The 18,912-nt window shown below is 38.7% G+C and overlaps 1 protein-coding gene across 1 annotated transcript in view; it reads right to left on the reverse strand.

Annotated features, from left to right (window-relative positions):
- The window catches only part of ZNF407 (zinc finger protein 407), a 333,682-nt gene that overhangs the window by 302,574 nt on the left and 12,196 nt on the right, over positions 1-18,912 (reverse strand). Inside the window, exon 2 of the mRNA XM_057366642.1 lies at positions 1,304-6,121. Within this exon, the coding sequence (XP_057222625.1) occupies positions 1,304-6,077 (4,774 nt within the window). The 5' untranslated portion in view covers positions 6,078-6,121. The remainder of the gene's footprint in view (positions 1-1,303; positions 6,122-18,912) is intronic.

The raw sequence follows: 18,912 nt of genomic DNA on the forward strand, positions 1-18,912 counted from the left end.
TGTTCTGACCATGTGAACATGAGCATCCCTCTAAAGACTTAACACTGCATTCGAAGTTGGATATTAGCTGAAGCAATACAGATAACTACGTTATTGACAGGACAGAAGTAATGCTGAAAGTATTAAGTATGTGAGTTATTGGTACACATGAATACTGCAGTTATAGTAAAATACTTTGAAAGGTTTGAAATACAGTGTCTGTGTTCCCCAAGATTAATTTTTAGGATTTGTTGTCCAGTCACGCCCTTGCCTTTTCATAAAAAACCTTACAAAACTATTTTAGGATTATGCCAGGAATTACCATTCTTTTATGCTTCTTTTTTCTTACCTTTTTGTTCTCTTCCTTGTAACCATGCACTAAGTTTCAAATACTGCATGAATTTAAACTATAGCTTCCATAATAAGCCATTATTTAAAAGTACAGTAAAATAAACCTTACAGTTTTAATGAAAATATGTTCATTGAAATGTGAATTTATTATTCAAATCCACTCATAAATTCAACCATGGAGACACCACTTGTCTAAGCAGAGCTCAGTGATTTAGAAAAGCTGTCTATTTAAAATAAAGAATGTATGGCAGGTTTATAGAAACATCGCAGTGAATTTTTACATAAATTTAGAACTGCAGCTTATGCATTTTTCTACAGAAATGTTTTTAAATTTTCCACTTAAAATTAAACATAAAAATGAATTGAAAGTGTGATCAGCACAGAAACTAAATCAGATGCCACACCTCTGTACAACACATCAGCACTGCATGCCACCTTCTGAAAAGGCTGACCCATTCTAATCCCTATAACTTATTTGTACAAAAACCTCTTGTTGCTTCTTATTGGTATTTATTTAGGAATGACGCAATATCAAATGCTGTTCTTAAGCATTATGTAATGCTGGAAGTTTCATTTAATTGAAATGAAATAAACAATTTTGATATTAAACAATTGCAAGGAAGAAAAAGTTAGAAAGAACAGTTAATTGTTCTCTTAAACCACCACTGCTTCATTATACAAATTTAAGAAGCAATCAATGGTTACAATTTAGATTAAAAGGAGGAAAATCTCTCCATATGAAACAAAAAGCAGAAGAGTGACTGTACTTGAAATGTACATTTTCTGCCCTTTGATCACTGTATTTTCATACCCTTTTAGGTAATTTTGAATTTCATCAGGGGCTCATCAGGCAATACAAATGCCTGTTCATAAGTTCATAAGAAATATTAAAGAGATTAACAAGCAGAAAAAGACCAATGGTATAATACACTCTCTTTGAAAGAGACCACTTGCAAAGACAGCATTTCCATACCTGTGTGGGTACGGATGTGAGCTAGGAAGGCCATGGAATTGCTACTTCTACACATCTTCCCACAATACTTGCAGACATTGCCTTGGTTCTCTTCCCTCTCCCTGTTTATTTGCTCAGTGTCTTCAACAATGTATTTATTCACTTCCCGCAGCAGTTCTTCATGTTGCTCTTTGATGTGGAGAAACAAGCTCTGCTCTGAATCAAAGGGCTCCGTGCACTTCAAACACTTAAAGGTTGCRCCTCCTTCGGGCAGCTCCTCCACGCTTGCCTGCTCATTTCGCATGTGCCCAGCACTGGCCAAGTGCTGATGAAGGTTGCTTTCTGTGTAAAATGATTTTCCACAGAGTAAGCAATGAAAATGCTTTTCTTTTGAAGGATGTTTCATGGCTATGTGAACATTTAGTCCGCTCAAACCATCTGCTAGAAAACCACAGTCATCGCAGCGAATACGTGTTGATTCCCCAGGGGAAATTCCTTCTGACTTCTTCTTTTTCCCACCACTTGTTGAGGTGTCTGCTTTCACTGTGAACTCATTAGCTTTCACTGCCCCTGACATCTGTCCTTCTGCAGAATGGTCAGTGGCCTCCCCATCTTGATGACTTTTTAACCTCACTATAGAAGAATCAAACTTGCCAACATTTTCCATTGCCTTTCCTTTATCATCAGCACTGATAACTGTTTCCAAAGCCTCATTACTACTTTCTTGCGTGCCCTCAGCTGTTGAGCCATCTGCCTCCCAAACATTGTTATTTATAGCTACTTCAGCTTCATGTTGAGCTTCCATAAGGGCTTCTTCCTCCTCCCCAGTAGGATCCTCTCCGAAACTTCTGTTACCATCTAAACTATGTATATTTTGTGCTGTTTCTCCAGTGTTTCCAGAAAAATTTGATTGTTCTACTGCACTACTTGTTTCTTGAAGTCTTAGMGTACATGGGTTGTTTGTCTTCAGTGATTTTTTTTTGAGACTGTCTCTACACTCTGCCTCTGGGTTTTCACTATTTTCTTCCAAGGTTTCCACACCTTTTTCTGAATTAAAGTTTGTGTTGCTTGATCTATTTTGATTTTCTGCAGTGCAATCATCATCTGAGTTGAGCAGTTCCTGACCATGCTTACTTTCCTGCACCTCACAAGTACCTGTTTCTTTAACTGATACTTCCTTGACAAGTTCAACAACTTTATCTTTCTGAGGAGTTTGCTGGAATCCTTCACAAAAAGGGTTTTCTCCTCTATTTTTAGACTCCCCATCAAGTTCATCTCCTACTGCATTTTGGGAACTGACATCTTTAGAGATTCCTGGACATGTATTTTCATCTAAGACAGTGCACTCAGTTAAGCTTTTACTCATATGATCACCATCTGATGCATCATTGGCACGTTTTGTTTCACCTAAAATAGTTTTTGATTCTCCTGCACTGTGATGGGGCTCCTCTTGAGGCAAAGCGGTGCTGCCTTTAGTTATATTTGCTGTACTTGCTTCCTCCCCAGAAGAAGAATAAACATAAGATTCTCTTCTAATTTTATGTTTCTCTGTTGCTGCGTGCCTTATCATCTCTCTGCGAGTAACAGCATAGTAGTCACAAGCCTTGCAGTAGTACTCAAATTGCTTTGTGTGTTTTCGCTTCACATGCAGCTCTAARGAAGCAGCAGAATGAGCAGTGAAGCTGCAGTGTACACACTTSTTGTCATTTGCACCCACGGGTCTTCTCTGGAAGTTTGGGTCACAGTCTTGAGCAACCCTCGGTGCTTCCAGCAACACACGTTGGTTTATACTTAATGGATTGCTAGCAGGCTTCAAATCTGGCAGCATACTGGCATTAGCAACTTTTAGCTCAGCATCTCCTCGCTCAACTTCCTGGGTGCCTAAGACAGAACTTTCCAAATCTGATGACTGGTCACCTTCCTCAACACGTTCAGACAAGGCAGTCACAGGGCTGTTAATCTTCTTGCTCATGGATTCAAAATTACCTCCTTCAGGGCTAACAATGATCTCTGAGTTTTGTTTTCCACATCCTTCTATTTCAACACGACTTTTGTGTTTTTTGGTTGCACAGTGGCGTTCCATATCTCCTTTGGTGACAGTGTAATAATTGCAAACCTTACACAAATAGCTGTACTGATGACTGTGCTTTCGCCTGATGTGAACAGTCAAATTCGTAACACTGGAGGCCAAAAGGCCACAATGGGTACAYGTCCTAGAAATAGTACCTTTAGGTTTCCCTCCTTTGGATGCATTAGATAAAGCCAATTCATTTTCACTAATCCTTTGCTCAAGTGGACCAAATTCCTTATTTCTCGATATGTCTTCCACAGAAGATGAAACACGTATGATTTCTTTATCCAACTCTGTATTTCCACTTCCAGAAATGGAAAGATCCACCACTGATTTAATGCCACCAACACCAACACAAACCTTTACAATACATTCTTCAAAACGTAGTCCAATGTTGTTTTTCCTGGCATTCTCAAGATGCTTGCTTCTTTTGATATGTTTCTCCATTCCTTCCTTACTCAGTGAGTAGAGATTACATGCTTTGCAAAGGAAGTGATACTCTTGTGCATGTCGGAGTTTTATGTGCCTTGTAAGAACTGTGGAAGACCTTGTCTTATAAAAACACTTTTTACATTGAAATTGGGTTTTATTCAAAACAGAATGCTTTAGTTCATTTCTATGATTTATGAAGGAAGAGTCTGGAGTTTTTACTTGCATTGACACTTCCATTTCCTTTGCAAGTCCTTCGCTATTGTTTGAGACTGAGTCAGTGTAAGGTACCACTTGCAAGGTCTGATCACTGTTACTCAATGGAGTAGCTTGCTGAAATAGTGAACCATCATGTTTCTCACTTTTTTGATGATTTATCAGYTCTTCTTCCAACTGAAAAAAAAGAATGCAAGTTGGACAACTATGGGACATATTATGCACTTCACTCATATGGCTTTGAAGGCTGACCACATTCAAGCTGGTAAATGAACACAGCTGACAATTAAAGCTACAACCACCCATCTGGTGTTTACTGTCCTGACAATGCTGCTTCATGTCTTCCCTGATTCCAGTGGAAAAGCTACACATSTGACAATGAAACTGGATCCTTTCTGTATGACGTTTTGCAACATGAGTTTCCAAACTTTCTCGGTCATGAAAGACATGACCACAATCCGTGCAAGTATAAAGAGYATCATCATTCGCAGGAAGTTTAATTTCAGAATCTATAGCATCTGCAGTGCTAGAAGAAGGGGTATTTGGCTTATATTCAGTAAGATCTTGTATTTCTGCAGTAGTATTACAATTAGTTTTAGCATCTGTTTCGAGTTCTGCGTGTGACATAGGGCTTGATTCATTGTGTTTAAGCTCTGAGCTGGAGATGGGCTTCACATGTACTCTCTGAGTTTCAGACTTGGRTCTTTTAGTATTACCCAACCAGCTGTACCTTCTTTTAACCTGTCTTTTTAATCTAGAAGAYCTACTCTGTCCAAATGAAAACCTTAACAAGAAAACATTTCTTTTATGTTTCAGTCTATCAAACCTCTTTGTCCTGTGTAAACTGTTAACTAGCTTTTTGGTAGTTGGAAGGAATTCTGTTTTCTGCAAGGTATTGTCTGATGGTCCCGGTATTTCTAGTTTTTCAGTATGGATTTCCTCATTTCTCTCTATTCCAGAAGAAAGAAACATTTCTTCTGTCATAGTATCGKTTTTTTCAGTGGGAACATTTGAAGATGGTGTCATTTCAACAAGTTCACTGCTATCATTTTSTTTAGACAAGCTTACTTCTGAGCCTTTCAGAGCACTGCAAACACTTAATTCTTTTGCATCAGCAGTTCTTGCCCTTAATTTATTGGTCCCAGGTTTTGCCCTGACATTCCTCTCTTTGGTTGCAGTAGATTGTTGGTTTTTAAAGGATTTTTTTGTCAATATCTGTACAAATCCTCCCCGTGCAGCAAGATTTTGGCGTCGAAGGTGAGTCTTGCCAAGGAAATGAGAATTCAGGAGACTCTCTTCAGCACTCTGAAAACCACAAAGCTCACAAGAAAAGATCTTGGATTTCTTATGATCTTGCTTAACCTGCRTACGCAATGTCGACCTACACGCAGCTATACAAGCACGTTGAGGACGTGTTTGCTCTTTGGATGGTTTAGAGTGGCTTTCTAGTTTAAGTTGTTCCTTATCAGAGCAGGAAGGTAAACACTGATCACTCATTTTGCTTTTGGGATCTTTGTCTATATTTCCAACTGTACAGGCAACACTGATTTCTTCTGAAGAATATAATTTATCAGGAACAGCAGCTGACACCTCTTCTGAATGTTTATTCTCCTTGTGAATTTTCAATATGGCATCATCATCAGCACATCTGAAATCATAACGCAGGCACAGGATATCTGAATTAAATATATCACTACCAGGACAACTGGTGACTCCTTTCTTTACGCCAGCTATCATACTATCTGCTTCTCCAGCTAAAACTTTTTGCAATTTCCTTCCACTATCTTTCATGTCTTCTGAAGAACTCTGCTTTCTTTTCCTGGAGACATTTTCAAGTTTGTCTGCTTCAACAACATCCAGGTTTGGTGATCCTGACAGTGCTTTTTTGTTTGTGCCATTCTCTTTTCCTTCCTTTTCAAGGTCCTTGAACACATCACCTGATGTAAGCCTTGTTTTCTGCTGCGATGAAGAGTCACATCCAGCATTTTCTCCTGATGTATTTCTTGGGGATTCTTCTGTCAACTCAACTTGTAAATTCTCATCAACATTATCTCTCTTCTTATTTTCCTCCCCATCCATTCTCAAGAGTGATATTATCAATTGCAGATCATTTGGTTTAGCACCTACAAAACAAAAGAGTTATCATTAGTCTTTTATGCAAATTTAAAGGTTAAAAGAATCAGATTTAAAAACTCCATCCAACATAGGAAATTAAAAACATGGCAGGAAGACAGACACAACGAAAGATATGAGGTGACATTTTCAGCATGGTATCTAAACCAGCTTCTAGGCACTTGGCTACAGAACTCGCATTGTGACGAGCACCATGTGAGCAAAACACTTAGATTCCACAGTTTTTGTGCAATCAAGTAATCTTCTACATGCTTTAAACTTAGGCAGACAAWTGTGACCTTTGCTTCTGGAAGTATATTTAGGACATAAAATACTAACAGCTTTCAGGGAACTGCTCATAGAATACTTAACTTTCCCTGAACTAGAAAATCAGACTCCCAAATTTAAAAGTTCCAAGGAAGAAATAATCATGACTGCCAACAACATGCAAAACAAAGCCAACATAAATGTTAAATATTTTAAGTATGCAGCTTGTTTTCCTTCCTCTTCTTAGATTACCTGCTAAAGAGAAAGAGGGAAAAAACAAATAGAATCATGTTCTAAAAGAATATGCCACAASTATAGATTCCCATGCTTCCTAAAATGTCCTCTAAAACATCRTTTCCCAACTGGGGAGAAGGGAGGAGAGRGAAAAAAAGGTCATAAAATAGCAGGGCAGAGYAGGGCAGCACCTTTGAAACCCAGCACAAACCAACCATCCAAATCCAGTTACCAAAAGCTTTTGCTCAACTGCCCAGCATGACCCTCCTGCCCCCAAGAACATGTTGCCACTAGAAAACTGATGTTACCAACACAGTTTATAAGAGGGATGGGGATGGGAAATCAAATCTTGACATTTATTACCTTTTCATTTTGATATGAAGCGACTGAGAATTGAAAATGCATTTCATTTYAACAGATGATTAAATACTAAATGTTTATCTATGTGCTTTACACTATGATTTAAACATCAATTTGCTGCAGATCCAAGTATTCAGTTTTTTGTTCAGTTACCCATTGAATGAGGCCATGACCACAATTGTAACTACTTCCTGACAAGACTAAATAATTGTGAAGTTGATACAGATAACATAGAGTACAAAAAACTATTCAAGTACATGTTAAAAAAATAATTATGCTTAATTTTGAGAACTAAGTAGGAAAGTATTAAACTGAGAAAATAAATCCAATAAGTTCAACTTATCACCCATGCAAGTAAAAAAGTGTTTTTCTCCTTAAGAATAATTTATGAAAGGCCCCTAAGGAATYGAGTGCACATAAGTTGCATACACTGAACTATTTTTCAACTGTAGGTCTCTCAYTGGGCTGAAGCACTGAGCAAACCTATACTGAGCTGGTTACAYCTGAATAACAAGAGAATAACCACCTGTACATCACAACAGCCCGTAGGAGGATCATTATATTGTCCCCTAAAAGTAGCTTTCCGATCCATATGCATTACTATTTTTCTTTGTTCACAAAACCATGATAGAAACTTATCACAATTAGTCAGAAAKAAAACAGTCAGGTCCATATTCTCACTAGTGTAAGTCAGCACACTGCTGGTATGATCAAAAATGCTACAGCAAATAATAGCAGGACCAGATGAAGCCTTTGAAGCACAAGCTTACCCAGAAAAGGTTACAAGCACTGTTTGGGATATAGAAAAAAAGATCAGATGAAAACTATGCGGTTAAACTGCAGTACAGCTTTATTTATACAATGCCAAATATCAAGTTATTTCAGTGACGAGTATCACAAGTTTAAAYAAGCAACCATGGGTCCTGTGCCTTGCTGCATCTCCACAGCAGGTTCCTAGCACCAAGACTGATCACTCTTCCCTTGCATGGCCTGGGGAAGAACAGCAGTTTTTCCTTTGCTGTACAAGACAATTTGCAATCTCAAACCAATTCTCCATCTTCTTTATAGGATATTTTCCTCTCAGACCATAAGATTTATCAGAAAACTTGTCCAGCAGTGAACTAATACTGGCATTGAACATTTCCACTATCAAAGGTTGCATTGGCAGAATTAGAGATTTCTCTAGCAACAATGTGGCCTTTTCTGCCACTCCCATGCAAATTCGGCTCATCTCCACTGGCCATTTGCACACTTAAAAAAGTGGTTGATTATCTGCATAGTCTCTGCAAGTTTAGCCTCATTTCTCAGCATTTGTTAGTAACTCTCCAATAGAAGTTCATCCTGCTCTGTGTTCTGATCGCAATCCCAGTTCTGGTGTCCAACCTTATCTCCCACTCAACTGTACTGCACCAGTCTTAGATTTTTCTAGTGCATAGGAAAAAAAATGTATTTCCTCTAGTTTATCTTTGTAAGCTGTTTGTAGTAAGAACTACAAACTAGCTGCTAGAAAAGTGAAAGATGCAAAACATAAATCTCATAGGTGCTGCCAATAACCTCGGTGTGCAATTAAAATAATCACGTGTAATACAAATATGCTAAAATGCCTCACACCCCAGACTTCTCTCCTAATTCCTTATCTCTACCTTCATTTCATGACAAACTTCTAGCACAGAGACCAGGGCTGCACTCAGTTCCATTTACAGGTTGTTCTCCTAATGAAGTCAACAGTCTCACATCTACCCCACAACCACTATTACCAAGGCAACTGCTCTGAATGATACACCTTCCCAGAGTAACATTTGCCTCTATCCCACCTCCAAATAATCTCTGTCAAAACATCACTACATGGGAGCCTGCACCTGCATGAAACCATAATCAGAAAGCATTCTCTATGAAAGAAGACAACTATGAGGCAGTTGCTGCTGTTTCTCTAAAACTGCCCCTATATTCATTAATCTAAGGAATTAAATAGACTCCAATTTCTTTTGCCTCTCTCTTAAAGCTGCCTTTAGGACAAAAGCACATCTTYGGATGGAAAAATGGTTACTGTCACTACTTTTTGCTGGGACCATGACCAACAATTTGCTGAGCTCTGCTCAGTTCTCCACATCTCACACAAGATCTGGGGCACTGGACCACAGCACTGGACCATGTCYCTGCTTCTTCCTGTTACAGACCTTGCTCAGATCACACTGCTGTGCTTCTAAGACAATTTCAGTAGAACATACTTCAGCTTTCTTGATGGCAGTGCCTCACTCCCAAAGGGAGCTGTGAGTTCCTTCCTGCATGGATGTATTGCAGGAATGGCTAGCACTACTTGAAGGCACTCAAGAACCCTATTAGCCACCTCTAGGCTAAAGGAGCCTGAAGTGGTTCTTCTACTGTAAGCATCTCTCCCAAAAGCTCCTTTTCAGATTTGCCACAGGGCAGGGGGACAATGGCAAAGACAAACTGGACATAAAATTGTRTGGTCCTAATCCTCTGCGTGCCTAAGCRAATTCACCTCTGCTCTCATCAAAGYTACCACTCTAATTAAGGGCTATCCTGTAGCTGGTATTGTAATATAGAAGAATCAAAGCATTGRAGAAGGCATCAACAGCACTCAAAGTYTGGACAGTCCCAGTGACCCCACAARGTCAAATGAGTTTCTTTTTGCAAAATTAATTTTGSATCAAGCCTWAGTCYGGCACAGGAATCATCATCACAGGCRAAGAATCAGCAYCTGGAATTTTATTAACSTAAACTAAGAACACACTSTAGATGCAACAAGTAASCCTCTGAAGCCAAGGCACGTTAAGCACATGCTTAAGTCTAACTCCTACTTGTTAGTGTGATTGATTAAGCCTTTTGATACCAATGTAATGCTGCCAGACCTGTATAGCAATAGGAATGGCTCTTGAACCACCTTATTCATGGACCAACAAGACTAAAACCAACRCAAGATGTAAACTTCCATGTGTTTCCTGCTACCTTTTATTATACCTGCTATCTTTTAAAGCATCATCTGGAAACATTTTTTTACAAGTAACAAGTGCTTAAAGTGCAACAATACATAACGACTTAATGTCTTGCATAAATAAACCAAAATATATTTATATAGGCTCCAAGACTGTGCCAATGGTAATGGCAGGTACAGCACAGCAGAAGATTGGAGCACAGGATCAATCCCAAACTAAGCAGACAGCAGTAAAATCCTCAGTATTTCCATAGTTTAAAAGCTGGTTCTGTCAAACAGCGCTCCCTTAACATCATATTCAATGTTCAAAATGAAGCTGTTCTAACTCAAAAGTGGGTTGACTTTTTGTAACATAAATCTTTTGTTAATGTTCATATAAATCAAGTATAGCTGAACAGATCCTTAAAGGATATGACCAAAAATTAATTTGCCACATTAGCTTCAGGTTAACAAATTCTTCTGCTTGGAGACAGTCATACATTACCTAATGCATTTTAAGGTTCTTTGCAGCACACTGCTGTTCCTGAGTTTTGGAAAGAAACCTGTTGTGGCCTCAGAATTTTTGCTCAGAAAAAGCTGAGCTCTGTAATTCTACTGTAAATAGGGTGCTGCAACACAGTGCTTTTCTTCAATAATTTCCTAAATATATGAAGGAAGTGAGACATGTTTTTAAGCTCTGCAAAAGCAGAATGTTTGTCACGTATGTTACATCTGCATAGGCCAACTATCCAAATCCTTACAGAATATATGAGAAGATACMTATTTTTAAATTGCAAGTGCATACTACATAGCATTTTGGCTATATCACATAAACCAATCTGGCTAAAGATTCTCCCCTTTCATCCACTGGTATTTCCAAATCATCAGAATCATGGAATTTTGTTTCAATATTTAAACGAATTTAAAAGACRTCCCACAGTCACAATTCAGCATCATCTCACTATCTGTAAAGTAGAAAATTCATACAAAAAATGAGAAAAATAGCCCTTCCTGAGCTGCTACCACCATTTTTTACCTGATAATAACATACTTTTGTATTCTTTGTATGAAGCTTTTTTGTGTATTGACATAGTGTCTGCTACAGTTCTATACACAAGCATAAGTCATTTGTGGACTATTTTCTTTGATGAAAATAAAGAACATTGGATTTGAGTGYTCCAATTTTTTACCACTGGTCCAAAAAACAGTATATAATCTCTTACTATGCAGTTAAGCTTTTCAGAGTAAGACTTGCATTGCTCTAATTCTCAGATGAAATTTAGAAAGCAGTAATCTTAAATCAAGATCAAAAGGACAATGAATTTAGTGATGAACCATACACCTGTAGTAAACTGAAAAGTTCCTTAACTTGACGGTCAATACAATTTTATTCGCTTCTGGTTTTGGTCATGGGTCAAGAGAAGGGGTAGGGATGTGTATAGAAGAACACACAAAAAGTTTATTTACAAGTACTAATGTTACTATTTTTTATTTTTTATGCTAATCCTGGCATTAGAATTTCCAGAGCACTTCTCAGTCACAGTACTATTGCCTCCAAATATTCAATGCCCAATCTGCGTGCTTYTAAAGGATGTGACATACGGAAAACAGAGTTTCAATTTTTTTCCCAGCAAAAATCCCCTTTTTCAGACAATTAATGCTTTCAATGAAATCATAGATACAATGAAGCAAAATCATTTTAATGAGCTCCTTAAATAGCCTGCACAAAACTGTACGTTAACAACTCATCTCAACATACGACCTTTGTGTTAAATAAGCATCTTCTCAGGGGCATAACATCCTTCCTAAAYCAAATCATATGTCTGTCTTATAGCCCYACAAAGTTACCTCACTTCCTTCAGAGAGACTAATCCAAGCTAACAGTCTCCTCAATAATGGAATACAGGAGACAATATGGTTGTCAATTCAAATGGAACGAAGACCACCTTTTCTTCAGGAGAATTTTATTATATCCATCACAAACATTTGTTTCCCCTTGCAGCTCAAAAATACTGGAACTTTGAGCTTTGCAGTGTGAGCCTGTTCTTCACATAAAGTCACCCATTTTCCTAGGACAGCAAAATCTCCACAGGAGACCTTCAAACAAGCTGCAGACTTCCAAAACTAAAGACTTTGAAATTCCACATAGATATATCCAGAATAGTTCAAGCAACAAAATAAAAAGCCTCCCAATAATCACCCCCTATGCATCACTGAAAATGGTGAGTTATCTGCATGCATGAATTTCATTTTCTCACAGCCACCAGAAAAAACTGCAAAACCGTCACAGGGAAATGCACCTGCAATACTACCCACATCCCACTTGCTTCTGCTTTCAAACCACTCAAGAGTCCTTCCAGGTGGGCAGAAATTGGCAACACAAAGAAAGTCCTTGTGAATTCCTGACATAATGAACATATTCTTTAATTCATACCAACCAAAAAGAAAAAAAGAGAAGGTTCCCAAGTTCATCATCCACTCATTCCAGAAAGAGCCAAATACTGCTAAATGCAGCAGAGACCACTGATTAGATCAGTTTTGAAGAGGAAGTCCAAAAAGACACATACAGATAGATATACATTCAATTCAAGYGCTGTCAGAACCAATAAGAACGCATATCCAAGACAGAGAATCATAGGAAATGCAGTAGTATCTCCTAAAAATGATTATCTAACATCCAGATTAGCCTTTTTTTTTAATTTAAGAGGGTCTATAAGTTTTGAAATTTAAATATATAGAATTCTGTTTCCAGAACAAGGCGTACATATCACAATAGCAATAAAAATATTCAGTAGAAACTTATGAGGATCCAAGAAAGACTGAATTCATATCGCACTGTGATATTTATGGATGAAAAGCACTTTTTAAGTATACTCAAAACACTTTACTTTAGAGAGATTATTAGGTCCAGGACACAATTTTCCAGGAAAGAAATGTTCATTTTCCACATAATGTAGTAAGTTCTTTAATTTGTGGGAATTCTCCAMATGACAGAGTTTCATGCAAGACACAATTGTCACCAACTACACCAACTAAAACTAGAAAGAAGGAAAAAGTAAAATGCAATTTAAATCCCTTTCTACTGCTTGCTGTAGTACCCTCATAAGTACAGGGGATCACACTGGAATTCACCAGAAAAAATGTTGGAAGTCTTAACTTTTTCCTGAACTGTGGCAGCAAAAGATAAAAGCAAGTTGGAATTGCTGCTACTTGCAAATTGGCTTTTGCAATTTTTACCATAGAAACCTGGTCCTAGAAGTCCTAGCTTATCCTTTAAAAACATAATGAGCACGAATTTCCTGGAAGGCTACTCGGGTATTTAATAGTTGTGAAGACTTACTAAATTTCCATCAACCTTTGCTCAAAATGAAACCCAAACAAAAAAGAATGACTCCGTAGGCCCCTTGCTTAAAATGGTCATACAAAAAGCGACAGGAGGCCTCTACCATCACAGCCTGGGACATATTTGTCTACTACTACTACTGTATTTATCACCAGTTAAATTATCGAGAAAAGAATGCACACAGTAATCTGTATTTATGGACAGGCTTCTCACTGTTGTGCACCCTGTTTTCCTCATCTGCTACCTCTTCAAGAAGCCCAGCTGAAAAGAGCTGCATGAATTTTTGGCTGAAGAGGTAACATAAAGACTTTGGATTTTTTGTGTGATAGGTTAACAAAGTTTCCAGAAAATATGAAGCATGCATACGCTTCTAAAGAAGACGYTAATAAAAATGAAAGCATTCTGATGACCCCTGGTGGCCACTTCACACAAGGAAGTAATTGCATTCCATCTGAGAAAAGCAGATCAAACAGAAACGTTTTACATGTTCTACTGGTAGACATATCTACAGAAATGAGAGCTGATACCATTCAATTACAATCTATATTTATTAGAATGTACACATTTACATGTTTGTCTATACCAAATTACTGTAYTACTGGTAGACATATAGACATAGTCAAAAATTTAACTATTAGAAACAAACCCTGTTTTTCTCTTCAATRAAATAGAAGTGAGCACCCTGGAAGTATTTCAGCTCAATCCTACAAGATATTCGAAATCAAMTTTTTTTTCAGCTTCGATCTTCCACCTCAGTTGCTTACAGAAGGCAGAGGATGATGAGGAGATGCATGGTGGAAGCAGGGGGCTGCCTCACACCAGGATGCATTSAGAAGGSCTCTGTGTAATAGRTGATGTCCCAAATCCCTGYGGCACAGTCAGTWCTCCAGCACACTTCAGCAAAGCRAACAAACCAGCYTTTCCTTCTATGTATTAYTGGATTTCTAACAAAAAGAAATTAWTATCCATCATTAGAAAGTAGTATAAATAGGCGATRGCTGTACTCAGACCTCATCTATGGAGAGAGTAAACCCTTAACAGGCACAGGAAAAGCTTCATGTCAAATCACACCTTTTCTCCTTAATGCTTTCCTGGAATACAAGGAAGCAATCACAACAGTTCTGMCATGTCCTCTGCAACACATAGGAGGAAATTTTTCCCCCCAGTAACTTAGATGATCGTGACTGTGACTTAAAGCATGCACAGCTGTGCAAAGCCTGGCTTCCTCCAGAAGTAACTGTTACCTGCTTTCAGGTGAACAAACTCATGCCTCAGCTATAGTCACTGCAGATCTTTCAATGCCACAGTTGCGTACTCTGAACAGTTCAGAGTTTAATTTTTTTAATTTCCAACACAGTCTGTGTCAAAAGATAGAAACCAATATAAGACAGGAATGAGAGGTGTGTGACAATGTGATAGCGGCAATTGGAGTCCAAGCATGGGCACTATGAGACGATATTCTCAAAAATTATTCATGATTTCTGTGGAGCCAGTGATAYCAGTCAAGGGATATTACTACAGCATATCATGGAGCCTTTTCCCTTCCCCATCCTCAAGCTCTTTACTAGAGCTAAGCCATGTAGCTACAAAAGCCTCCTTCACTCCAGCTAAGGACCAAAMAGAGGCTGAAAGCTAAGCAGGCTCTCACTTCTCCCCAGCAAAATACACTCTTGGTCAGCAGATGGAAAAGTGGAGGTGAATGAGGGAGAAGGCAGTGTACCCAAGAGAGAGGGACCAGGGGATGCCACAGCAGCTTCTACCTCCTATTGCAGCCCATATGATGCAACCACATCTTTCCAGAATGGGTCCTGGGCAGATAGACCAGAAGGAGGGAAGGAACTGATGACAAGGAATAGCTCCTTGCTGATACCATCACTTACAAAATAAAACCCCCATTTACTCGTCCAAAGAATTCACACTGTTGACATTTTGAAAACAAATACCATGAAGGTTTCAAGTGCTGCTGATTTGTCAACTGTATCCATTTCCCTCCATGTCTATTTTTTCAATACAATAAATTTGGAGCTTTCCTAAATCAGTCCCTGAAACTCAGCGGTCTTCCAGAACCAGCAATAAGCCTAAGCATGTGCACAGTGGCAGCACAATTCATGTGAGGCACATGTGTTCAACTGCATTCCCAAACAAGAAATCACCTCACAATTAACATTTTCATCTCTCCTGCGTGAGTGGTGCATGGAGTGTAGCAACAGGGAACAATTGCACTGGGGACCACTTCCCTAATACCTACAAAACTTATGAGGCTTCATTCTGCTCTAACACCTGCACCTTGCTCACTAGATTTCTGTTGCTTGGGTTTCTTAAATGTGCAAAGCCCCTGCCCTATTTTGAAGCACACTCTTTAATAGCTACACAAGACTGCAGTGCATTTCCTTCAGTTGTTGGTTTATTGAATTAAACTTGAATCTCCAGTCAACACCACAATTTCAAACAGCTCCCTGGGAAATACCAGCGATGCAACCCAAGGTGCAAGAAGCCTCTTCCCCCCACCAGAGCCCARCAGCCACACAGAGCCACTGCTAACTCAACCATCATCTGGAGTGATCAGGGCACCACAGCCCTCCTCTTCCTCAGGTCAGGAAGATGTGCTAGCTCAACCTGGTGGCTAGCAGGTGTAGCCTGCTGCTCCTCAAGGCCCTCGTGGACAGGGAGTGCAGATGCTGCTGGACCCTGRCCAGACACAATTCCTGGCATCACAGAAGGTCACAGAAGGACCATGCAGTGCTTGCCTGGGTGAGGGGACCTTGGGAGTTGGGGCAGAACTGCAACTTGGTTGCACAGACTTCTATTTCCTTGATGCACTCTCTCTCTCTCTCTCTCTCTCTCAGGAATGCATTATGAAAGTGTTATTACTAAAAATACTATTAATTCCCTGAAAAACACCAAGTTGAAATCAATCCCACAAACTTTCCCAAGATCAACAGGTTCCAATGAACACAGAAAACATACTCTGTAGCAACCACGGGCAAGTACCTGGAGACCAAGCTRGAGTAATGAATTGCACCTGCTCCAACACTTCCCTGGCAGGAAAAAATTGACAATATCATTAAGCAGGCTGTTGCCCAGCTCAAACACCCATAGGATCTGAGGGACTACAAGATGGGTGATTTGTGTGGTGACTTATCACAGCAAAGCACAGCCAGGATGCAAAGTCAGATCTGCTTCCAACAGAAGGGCAGAGTTTAGGCATGGAGCTCTCAGTTGACTGAGCAGCCCACACCACAGAGCTGGTTCCTCTGACGGAGCAATGTGGGCACAGACAGTAACTGTAAATCAAAGGGGCTGCTACCTATAGTAAAGGATCCTCATGCAGCCTGTTTATCTCTCAGATGGTAAGAAGAATATTTATTCCTGTGTTTGAGTCATCAGCAGTCATGTTCCTAGTATTYACCCTAGGAAAAACTTTAATAGGTAACTCTTTTCCTAACTGTTATCATCAATGGAAAAGAGACAACAGTGTGAAATTAAACCTTACAGATAACAGGAGTTTATGGTTTATGCCTTTTACAGTGAAACCTAATAATATTAAGTGTGTTGTTCCATCATGAATTTTCCAGAAGATTTGAGTACCACATCCTATTTTTCCCCAAGAGCTATGATTCAGATTTTCACTTTCTGGTAAATCCCATAAATATTTGATAATCAAATGCAACTTCTGTTACATCAGCTAAGCAGCCTTCCTCATTCTAAAACACCAAAATCTTTTTACATGAGGCAGGAAATGAATTCACTTTTAACAATGACCCTGCAATTCCATTTTATAATTTAAAATACAATACATTTTACGAGTTAAAATTTTGTRGTAAATGCACCACTTTTCCAGGATTTAATATCTGATATTATTTCCATATACTAAACAATACAGAAGATTTTACTGTTTGAACCCCTGTAACAGCAAAATCATAGCAATGTGCAAAGGCTCTTATTACGACCATTGTACTTTTCTCATCAATCTCATTCTGTACTACGGAGTTAAGGAGATCTTAGTATTCTTAGATGCATGTACAATGGAAAATATAAATTAATACCCGTTTCAATGAATTCCTCACAAAATTCTCCCTCTCCCCAAATCACAGAATTGTTTAGCTTGGAAAAGATCATCGAGTCCAACTGTTAACCKAGCACYACMAAGTTCACCACTAAACCATGTCAARTGCCACATCCACACCTCTTTTAAATACCTGCATGGATGCTAACCTCCACCCCTTACATGGGCAGCCTGCTTCAGGGCTTGACCACCCTTTCAGCAAAGGAATTTTTCATAAATCAAATTTAAACTTTCCCCAGTGCAACTTGAGGCCATGYCCTCTTGTTCTGTCACTTGTTACTTGTGAGAAGAAACCAACCCCCATCTGCCCACAGATGGTACCTTCCAGRTACTTGCAGAAAGGGCTAAGGTCTCCCACAAGTCTCATTTTCTTCAGRCTAAACAACTCCAGCTCCTCATAAGCCTTGTGCTCCAGACACAGCTCTGTTGCCCWTCTTTACACACACTCCAGCACCTCAATGTCTTTCTTGATGTGAGTGGACCAAATCCGAACACAGGATTTGTGGTGTGCCCTCAGCAGTGCTCAGTGCAGGACACTCTTTTTAATTAAAATTAGTTTATATTTTGAAAACTCAACCATTAACAATGTTTAGCTATGTTAATAATTACTTCCTGGAATGCTTCAAAAGAAAAATTAAATTGTATTAGATTATTTTTAATAACTTGTAGATTTTATAAGTGCTCAGTTAAAATGAAAGGACTACAGAATAAAGGTAGCAAATGCACATATTCAATGCTATTAAAAGGCAGACACATGAGATCTCATGTATCTTGTGCCATTTGTAAAAAGGTTGTTTTATTATCAGTGTAACTAATCACAATGAAGACATCTCTTACAATCAAAGACATTATAATGAATTTTCTTTACAGCTACAGAGAAATGGGATTTGCTGTTCCATATCAAACTAGAACAGGCTGTATAAATTCTTCTTCATATTTATTGTTAAATGTAACTTTTATCTATAAAATCAGCCATGAAATATTAAAAACTGAAACAACAGAATTTATATCCTTTACTTAATTTAGTTTAAATGGTCTATTCACTAAAGAGAGGGAAAAAAAGGTTACAAACGTATTATAACGTTCTCTCCCCCATAAGCGCTCAAATTATAAACCACCTAGTTTTTGGAATTTATAACTCAGCTGTAAAAATCCACTTCATACTTAAAGTTGGTATACTATTCCTTTTACAAATTAAAAAGAAAATCTGTTTCACAAGGAAGGCAAGAAAGAATGCAAGAGAAGAGAAGGGGAAAAGCAATCAGATTAAGAATTTTAATGCCATCTACTGTAATTCAGACCTATCTTCCTACCCCATTCCCTGAAGAATCATTGGGAGATGGTCAGCTGGCAGCACCAGAGCCCCTAGGCAGATGGGAGCCAGGTACTGACYTCCAGCTGCTGCTGACCTGCCAGGTTCAGGCTATCTTACCCTACTGTTGCCTYCTGAAATCAGCTGTACTACTGGGAATTGGACAAATGGAAAATGAGTGAGAATAGCAAAGAGCATTAAAATCACCTGTGTCAGTGAAGAGACAAGACAAAACATGTCAGCACRTCTAAAAAATGACAGATAGACAAAACCGCACATAAAAAA

This window comes from Malurus melanocephalus, unplaced genomic scaffold (assembly GCF_030028575.1).
Source record: "Malurus melanocephalus ecotype Western Australia unplaced genomic scaffold, MMel_1.1 scaffold_69, whole genome shotgun sequence".
Classification (NCBI taxonomy): Eukaryota; Metazoa; Chordata; class Aves; order Passeriformes; family Maluridae; genus Malurus; species Malurus melanocephalus.